The sequence below is a fragment of the Hyaena hyaena genome, unplaced genomic scaffold, assembly GCF_003009895.1.
Source record: "Hyaena hyaena isolate Hyena2069 unplaced genomic scaffold, ASM300989v1 scaffold_329, whole genome shotgun sequence".
NCBI lineage: Eukaryota > Metazoa > Chordata > Mammalia > Carnivora > Hyaenidae > Hyaena > Hyaena hyaena.
This window is the reverse complement of record NW_024080960.1, coordinates 1,979,436-1,988,821: the sequence shown is the minus strand read 5'-3', so window position 1 is coordinate 1,988,821 and position 9,386 is coordinate 1,979,436. Positions and strand designations below refer to the sequence as shown.

The 9,386-nt window shown below is 47.2% G+C and overlaps 1 protein-coding gene across 1 annotated transcript in view; it reads left to right on the top strand.

Annotated features, from left to right (window-relative positions):
* The first annotated feature begins 260 nt into the window (after positions 1 to 260).
* The window catches only part of IGFBP7 (insulin like growth factor binding protein 7), a 74,647-nt gene continuing 65,521 nt past the window's right edge, over positions 261 to 9,386 (top strand). Inside the window, exon 1 of the mRNA XM_039249032.1 lies at positions 261 to 792. Coding sequence (XP_039104963.1) covers positions 318 to 792 — 475 coding nt within the window. The 5' untranslated portion in view covers positions 261 to 317. The remainder of the gene's footprint in view (positions 793 to 9,386) is intronic.

Below are 9,386 nucleotides of genomic sequence, written 5' to 3'. Positions count from 1 at the left end.
CGCGAGGAACCAGAAGCTGAGGAAGGCGCCGTCCTTGCGGGCGACCTCGAGGGACCAGGGAGCTGTGCGCTTGGCTCGGGGCGGGAAGCTTTGGAGACCGGGCGTCCTGGGCCCGCGCCTACGCCTTGCCCCGCCCCGCCCCGCCCCGCCGGCAGGGGCGCGCTGGAGCCCGGCGGTCCCGCGGCGCGGGCGGGGCGGCCGCGCTCTCGCCGCCCTGGGGTGTGGTTCCCGGGCCCCCGCCGGGCGGGGCGCGGGGTTTAAAGCGTTCGCCTGCGGGACGCGGCTCACTCACGCTCCCGCCGCCTCCGCGCCCAGCCATGGAGCGGCCGCTGCTGCGCGCCCTGCTCCTCGGCGCTGCCGGGCTGCTGCTCCTGCTCCTGCCCCTCTCCTCTTCCTCCTCTTCGGACGTCTGCGGCCCCTGCGAGCCGGCCGCCTGCCCGCCCCTGCCCCCGCGGGGCTGCCCGCTGGGCGAGACCCGCGACGCCTGTGGCTGCTGCCCGGTGTGCGCCCGCGGCGAGGGCGAGCCGTGCGGGGGCGGCGGCGCCGGCAGGGGGCACTGCGCGCCGGGCATGGAGTGCGTGAAGAGCCGCAAGAGGCGGAAGGGTAAAGCCGGGGCAGCAGCCGGCGGCCCGGGGGTGAGCGGCGTGTGCGTGTGCAAGAGCCGCTACCCGGTGTGCGGCAGCGACGGCATCACCTACCCCAGCGGGTGCCAGCTGCGCGCCGCCAGCTTGAGGGCCGAGAGCCGCGGGGAGAAGGCCATCACCCAGGTCAGCAAGGGCACCTGCGAGCAAGGTGGGCACGAGCGCTTTCCCTTCCAATCCCGCCCCGTCGGCCGCGCTCCGGCTCTTGGCTCAGACCCGGGGGGGGGCGTACACGGCCGCCATGCCTCCCGACGACTTCCGTGGGCATCCGGGAGACAGATGCGAGGGGAGGATTTGGCAGCCACCGGGAGGCCAGGAGGCATGGGCAACGCCCCCTCTTTTTTTTCTTGGTTTTATTTTGAAAGCTTGTTTCGTGCACCAACAAATGCGGTTGTGCGGGGCCAGTGTATATATAGAAAAGTTTTTCCGATACCATAAGACTCCCGCGTCCCAAAGGCTCACCCAGCTCATAGTAACAGCTGGCAAGTCGATTCGCAAAAGCTGCCCCCTTTCATTTGGAAACCCAGAGATGTCATTTTCTTGTCCGTTCTTGGCTTGGGTGGATAGGTGGAAGTGAAATGAGAGAAGGGGGAAGAGTTTGATGAAATACAAATAAAACACTATCAGAGAAGTTATTTGTCCCATATTTAACTGGCTAGGTTGTAAGAATTTTAAAAATTGGATTTCATGGTCTCTTAATGTTAGAGAAAGTAATTCACTTACTGGAAATTAAAGATTCACAAACAGTAATCTAACTAGCTAATTATTTGTGAGCAAAAAGTACAAACTCTTTGAAGAATGTTTTTATGATGCAATTTATATTGTGAACCTTATGACCATTTTGTTTTTCTTTCTTGTCCCTTTTTGTGTGTGTGTGTAATTCGTCCGCAGGATGCACTGTTCAGCAGGAATGCCTTTGAGGTTATGTTTGATCATTTATTTTATTCCAGACAGGTCCAAACTTGCCATAAATGAAAGGGGAAAGTAAATAAGAGTCTGGACTTGGAGGGGGCAGGGGGGAACCTTAAAGATTTTTAACTCTGTCTGAAATCACATTTTCCATAGGGAAATATTCGAGAGATCCAACCTTGGCAATCTCTCTCCTAGCTCCAGCCAACACAGAAAAAGAGAGGGAGGCAGTTCTCCTGAAATGACAGAAGCAGTTGCTTCTTTAAGCACAGCTCCGACTTTCTCCACACTTTCCAGAAAGTTCTTTTTTTAGTTTTTCCCAGAAGTCCATACTCTGATAGGTCATATGTCACTCGTTTCAGAGTTCACTTCTTGAAAGCTTTAAACTTTCAAGTGTAATTTACTATGGACTATTTATATTACCATCTTCACCTTGAACTTAGAAAAATCACGAACCAAAATAATTCACATACTTTTCCAACAGAAACCTTCATTTGTTCTTTTGGATCTAACTTATCAGTCACATCCTGAAGAGAGAAATGTGCATCGTTTAGAAACTCCTTCCAAATATTGAGATTTTCTTATAAACATCCCAAAGGGAATTTTTCCCCACAGTCTTTCCAAATCACTGGGACTTGCTTATCAGAGCTGAAGGTTAGCTTGGTGATTGTTTAAGCATTGTTGCCAATTCTAGCCTGTAGCTAGTTATATTTTTCTCTCTTGCCATTTGCATCTCTAAACACACAGTGGGATTATAAAATCTGGAGACTGATAGTCATAAAGAACTAGTACTGTAACCTCATTACCATGTACACCCCGTTCTTCAGCATCTTTCCAGACTGCAAACCCCATGAAGATACAGACCTGGTTTTTCTTTTTGTTTAGGAAAAATGTTAAGGGAAACAGCATTCAAAACTGGAAACTTTGACATAAATTAGCCTTTTCTTCCCAATCTGAATTGAGAGACCTGGAGTCTGGTGCCTGGGACCATTTGTAGGAGAATGCAGAGAAAGAAAAGATTGTGAGGTCTAACAGCAGAGACAAATGGTGCTAAAGCCATATCTCCTAATAGATTTCTCCTGATGTGGATGTGTTTTGACAGCTACAGAGGAAATCTGACACGTGTGCCATTTATTTCTGTGACATTGAGTATTGGGGCTTTGCAAAGAATGGGAAATGCATCTTCTAGGTTCCTCCAGCCATTTCTACCCTGAGAAGAGTATCGAATTATGCCTCCTCAGGTGTTGCGAGGAAGGGGACATTCCTGCTGATCTCCTAACCAACATTTATTGAGCTGATAGCCCATGTCAGCAGGGTACTTAGATGTTCTACAGCCAAGGACTCACAAAACAGATCTGATCCCGCTGATTAAGAAGGTATCCGTGCACATTGCCGTCCCCCCTCCCAGTGGGCCTTCCTGGGAGCCCTGGAGACCCTCGCAATCATCCTCTCCTTTCCTGAGATCACCACTTCCCCATCTGGGATGAGATCTTCATCTGCTTGTTTTCCGTACCTGTGATAAGAGGCAAAGCCATCTTCTTCAAAGTACATCTGAAAGATAATGATCTCAAACCTTAGAACTGCCATCATGTGTTTAGTGCCATTAGATCTTATTGAAGTCCCTGAAGTCATGAGTAACTGGAAGAGGGGTTGTGACAATTCTGTTTAATAAAGAGTTAACATAGCTTCTGGGTGGCTCAGCTGGCTAAGTGTCTGACTCTTGATTTCAGCTCAGGTCATGATCTTGAGGTTCGGGAGTTCCAGCCCCATGTTAGACTCTGTACTGACAGTGTGGAGCCTGCTTGGGATTCTCTCTTTGTCTCTTTCTCTGCCTCTCCCTCACTTGTGTGTGCACATTCTCTCTCTCTCTCTCTCTCTCTGTAAATAAAAAGATAGTTAATACATAGGTGCTGAGATCTATATATTGAAATCTCACGGTTGGAAGAGAACATGGTGCTACTTTATTCCCATTCTTAATTAACACCTTTTGTTCATGGTCCTTTAAATCTGAGCTTCATGGCAATTCCATTTCAACCACTTTGGTCCCTTTGGGTCCCCTTCCCTCTTCTTCTCCCTCACGGTTTTTAATTGTGTTATCAGAATTCATTGTTTTTGTTTTTTGAGAGGCAGAGGGCTCAAGTGAGGAAGGGGCAGAGAGAGAGAGAGAGAGAGAGAGAGAAGCAGGACTCCCTCAATGTGGGACACGTACTCTCGAACCATCAGATCATGACCTGAGCTGAAGGCATCCGGATGCTTAATGACTGAGCCACCCAGGTGCCCCAGAATTCTTTCTTAAGGGTCTCTGTTTAGCACTTCTAGGACTAAATTCAAACCACCTAACAGGGCATATGAGGCTCTTTACCATAACTGTATTATTTTGGCCACTTCTCTCCAACCCAGTCATAGTCCAGCCACAGTTTAGTGTTGCTGTTTGCTGTTGTTGACAGTCACACCCTCCCCCTCAGTTTGTCTTTCCACCCTTTGAACCCTATTCAAGAATCAGCCCATGTCCCTTTCCGTGTGAAGCTCCTTCACTCCCTTGGCCCCACCCACCCTCTACCCCATTAATCATGTCCTTCTGTTCTCCATAGGCTTCCAGTCCTTTTCCAACAATATTTATTGGACACATACTGTGTGAGATTATCCATAGAAAGCCCTCAGTGAATGTTCATTGTTGTCATTATGGAACTTGGAAGTAAGCTCCATGAGGGAAGGGAATTCTTGCCCCCTGATCTACTCCTAGATCAGTACCTGGCACTAGTAGATGCTTTAAATATGTTGAATGAATATGTGAATTTGCCAGGCACTCTTCTAGTCTCAGGGTAAACAGCCTTGAATAAGATAGACAAGAACCCTCTCTTGTGGCTTTTACTTCAGACAAGAGCAAGCAAAGAGATCTTTTTATCTAGCAGCATGTGCTGTGAAGAATTTATAATAGGGAAAAGGAATGGAGGCTAGGATGGATGAGCAGTATTAAGTGGGGTGGGCCCAGCCAGGGTCATTTGGGGATCTGAGCAAAGGGACTGGAATTCCTGAGGGAAAAACAAGCTCGGTCAATTAGTATAGCATGCCTCATTGTGTCCAGAGGGCTCTTTTCTTTTTTGAATGTTTGTTTATATGAGACCGCGCTTAAGCAGGAGACAGGCAGAGAGACAAACCTGAAGCAGGCTTCAGGCTGTGAGCTGTCAGCACAGAGCCCGACGCAAGGCTCAAACCCATGAACTGTGAGATCATGACCTGAGCCAAAGTTGGACACTTCACTGAGCCACCCAGGTGCCCCCTTCAAGGGGCTCTCTGAATGTCTTCCTTACTAGGAGCATCCTAGAGGGACTCCATCTTATAATTATTTATAAACTCAGTAGCTGGCTATTGGATGCTTTATAAATATTTGTTGATTAAACAAAGGAATCCACGTAAGAAAGGTCCTTCCTGTTTGGAAATGCAGGCCTTGGACTCTCCTGCTTGGCTCTTCTCTTCTCTTCTTGCACATTCTGCCTTTCTGAAGTCTTCACCTGGGAATACATCTGACCATTGACTCATCTTCTGCTATTATCCTGAACTCTAACATTTAGGTGGTCACTTTTTCTCCCAAATCCCAACATTTCTCCATCCCCTGGTGGTGAGAATTAGGTTCAGAGCCACAGAAACCGTTCTGTAAATGGAAGAAGCTTCAGTAAAAGACTTTGGTTTTCAGAAGCTCCTTTTACTTGATGGACTTTAAACATTTGTTCTTTGGGAAGCTCATTTTAGGTTCATTTTATTTTGATAACCTGTCATTTAAATGTCCATGTTCTGTTACTGTCCTTCAGTGAGTTATGAACTTGTGGTATTGTGATTTATAACAAGAAATATATATGTGATCTTCCTCCCCGTTTCTGCAGCAAAGCTCCTAAAACTGTGGAATTTCCTAAGTGTGGAGAGTGACGGGATGTCTTCTATATGTTAATAAGTGACTTTGGGACCTTGGTTGGGGGCTGGTTGCTAGTGGAACCAGCCATGTGATTAACTGGTTGGAACTTTCAGGCCCACCCTTTACTTCCCAGAAGAGGAGGGGGCTGGAGATAGAGTTCAGTCACCAGTGATTGTCATTGAACCATTAAATCATGCTTCTGTAATGAAGCCTCCACAAATATCCAAAAGGGTGGGTTCAGAGAGCTTCCAGGTTGGTGTACACGTGGAGATGCTGGGAGAATGCCCCTCCTGGAGAGGGCATGGGAGCTCTATACCCCTTTCCCCACACCTTACCCTATATATCTCTTCTGTCTGGCGGTTCCTGAGTTATATCCTTTTATAATAAACTGGTAATTTTGTAAGTAAAGTGTTTCTCTGAGTTCTGTGAGCCACTCTAGCAAATCCATCAAACCCAAGGAGGGAGTTGTTGGAACCACCAACTATAGCCAGTCAGAAGCACAGGTGACTAACTGGACTTGTGATAGGTATCCAAAGGGGGAGTGCAGTCTTGTGGGACTGAGCTGTGTGATCTGACACTATCTCCAGGTAGAGAGAGTCAGAAGACTTGAACAGTATGACACCCAGCTGGTGTCAAAGAATTGCTTGGTGGCGTGGGAAAAACACACTACAACTGGTGCCAGACTTGTAGAACTTTACTGAAAGTTGGAATAGGGATTTGAAAATTAAAATGAGATCACTAATGGTGTGGTTTATCTCCAGGGATGAGTGGAATGGAAGTCCAAGAAGATGGCCACAGAGCCCAGATGAGGGGGATCCCTAACCCAGACTGGTAGAAGAAGAGCCAGGAATGACTTCCTGGAAGAGCAAGGTCCTGAGATGGGGATATGAAGGAATTGCCTGAAGAAGAGCTAGCGGGGGAGTTAGATGGACTTAGAATGGACAGAAGAGCGGGGCGCCTGGGTGGCTTAGTCGGTTGAGCGTCTGACTTTCGCTTAGGTCATGATCTCGCGGTTCGTGGGTTCGAGCCCCGCGTCAGGCTCTGTGCTGACTGCCAGCTCAGAGCCTGGAGCCTGTTTCAGTCTGTGACTCCCTCTCTCTCTGACCCTCCCCTGTTCATGCTGTGTCTCTCTCCTAGAAATAAGTAAAAAACATTAAAAAAAAAAAAAAAAAAGAATGGACAGAAGAGCATTAGCAGCAGAAGGAATAGCACATGGTTCCGCAGGACTGCCTCACAGAACAGGAGAGCTAAGGTTCAGCAGAGCTCAACACTTGAGAGACCCCAAGGGTGGAGAAGTTCAGATGCATCGAAGTTCAGAGGCGATCACAGGAGCAGTGGGACCTACTCAGTGATCTCATTGGATTTATGCTTTTTAAAAATCTGTGTTGGCCACTCTTAGACTGGGATTGGAAAGGGGCAAGACGGCAGTCAGAGACTCCCATTAGGAGGCTGGTACAATAATCCACGCCAAGAGCTCCCTAGACTTCTTCACAAGACCTTCCGTTTGTTTCTCAGACCTTAGAAGCATTGTCAGATCTGGGCCCTTAACCTGCCGTGGCAAGCTGTGTGCTGCTTGGCAGAGACCAGCCTATTGTACTGCGCTTTCTTCTTCTAAATGACTCCTTACAAAGTACCCTCACATCCTCTGCTCATTAGCTAGCCCTGCTCCCAAATTACAGCCACTTGCTCATTTCAGGAAGCTCTTCCTCTTGCTTTTGGATCAGAAACAGAAAAAGTCCCCTCCCAAAAAGTCTACTCCAGCCCAAGAGAAATGCTTTAAAATTTTTTCTGGCCTCATTTGCCCTTCTTGAGCACAGAAACTTCTAAAAAGTTGAGTGACTCACTGGTTCATTTTTAGTTTACCTAGTTTTAATCACTACATTTTAGGAAGGATTTAAAAACCTGAAGAAGCTTTAGAATAGAAAATAGGCAGCCTTGCCAAAGGGGTCTTAAAGGACTTAAGATTCTTGTTGAGGAAAATAATCCAACGAACAAGTTAATGTTTCTTCATGGTTGGGAATTCGTTATTAAGTGGAAGGTGCCTGACCTACTGTTCTATAGTTCCTCAGGAGATGGAATAAAAGGTCTGGAATTAAGTTGCCATGAGGCACATTTAGAATACACAGTAGGAAGAACTTGCCGGTAAAAACTGTTGAATACCATAACAAGCTCATGTGGGAGTCCGGACAATTCTGTTTCAAAGATGCTCTTTTGGAGAGCTGAGAGAATGAGGAGAGGAAGCATGTAAAAGAGGTCATTATAACTTTAAAAGTCTTTTATTCCCTGGCCTATGAGATGGAATGATTGAGCTGAGCAGGCATTTATTGACCCCGCTAAATAGGATTTCCATCCTTCCCCTGGAGCCTTCTCTCCACTCCCGGGTTTACTACAGACTTGCCTTCTACAAGAAACTGCCTTATAAGGCTCTCTTCGAGTAGTTTAGTGACAAAACTCTCCTGGATGGAGTCCAAGGCCAGCCAGCCTTCCTCCACTCTAAATTCCTGCCCACAGTGGATAAGATTATAGTGCTTCCTTTACCTCAGGCTACCCCACAAGTGATCTCACCTCATCTGTGTTTTTAATTGTAAGGCATCTTGTTTTTGGCAGCTTTACTAAAAAGGAACCCTGAACTATCGTCAAAAGAACTTTTAAGCCAGGGAACATCTGAATGTAACCTTTTTCTTGTAATTTAGACCCAGGAGTGGCACTGTTAGATTCGAGATGGAAGAAGATGTGACTGTATAAATGAATGTTAGCTTATATGAGGCAATTTTAAAGATTTCCCAGTGAGACCTTTATTCTTTAGGAGGGTGAGTTTGAGAGACTAGGAATATCTAAGGAAAGCTTTCCCGAGGCTGTTCTGGGTGGGTTTTTCAGGTCCGTGAGACCAGCACCCCATTACCCCCACAAAGCCTACACAAAAAAGTGAAGAGGTCTAGAGAAGAAAGCCAGGGTTGATAATGAATAGGGGAGGGGGGAAATGTTTCTTTATTTATTCATTTTTACTTAAAGTTGATAAGTTAAATAGTTGAACTCTTCTTTTTCTCAAGTTGGATTAGTGGCAAAATGATCTGGTGCCTTTGAAAAAGCTAATTTTGAATCGACTTTACCATTCTACAAAGGAAAGCTGGGTGAGGTTACTAGAAATAGCTAGAGGGGTGCCTGGACGGCTCAGTCTGTTCAGCATCCCTCAGCTCAGGCCTTGATCTCAGGGTGGTGAGTTCAAGCCCCACACTAGGCTCCGTGCTGGGCCTGAAGCCCTGAAAATCAAAAAAGAAAAAACAGGATGGAACAGTAGCCCCACCTCCCTAAATGCCTCCACCAAGCAGTGGGTTACCAGAGAGAGGAGCCAGCCATGAAATGGGCTGCGTCCAAAAGCAGGTTGAGATGTCAGGGAAGTTTTGTGTCTGAAAAGTAAGAAAGGTTCAGACCAGGACCCCTGGGTGGCTCAGTCGGTTAAGCATCTGACTTGAGCTCAGGTCATGATCTCACGGTTTGTGAGCTGGAGCCCTACTTTTCTCTCTCTGCTCCTTGATTACTTATATGCATGTGCTCTTTCTCTGTCTCTCTGTCTGTCTGCCTCTCTCTCTCTGTCTGTCTGTCTGTTTGCCTCTCTCTCTCTCTGTGTCTCTCTGTGTCTCTCTCTCTCTGTGTCTCTCTCTGTCTGTGTCTCTCTGTGTCTCTCTCTCTCTGTGTCTCTCTCTCTGTGTGTCTCTCTCTCTGTGTGTCTCTCTCTCTCTGTCTCTCTCTCTCTGTCTCTCTCTCTCTGTCTCTGTCTCTCTCTGTCTCTCTCTGTCTCTCTGTCTGTCTCTGTCTCTCTCTGTCTCTGTCTCTCTCTGTCTCAGTGTATCTCTCTCTGTCTCTGTCTCTCTCTCTGTCTCTCTGTCTCTCTCTCTGTCTCTCTCTCTGTCTCTCTCTCTCTCTCT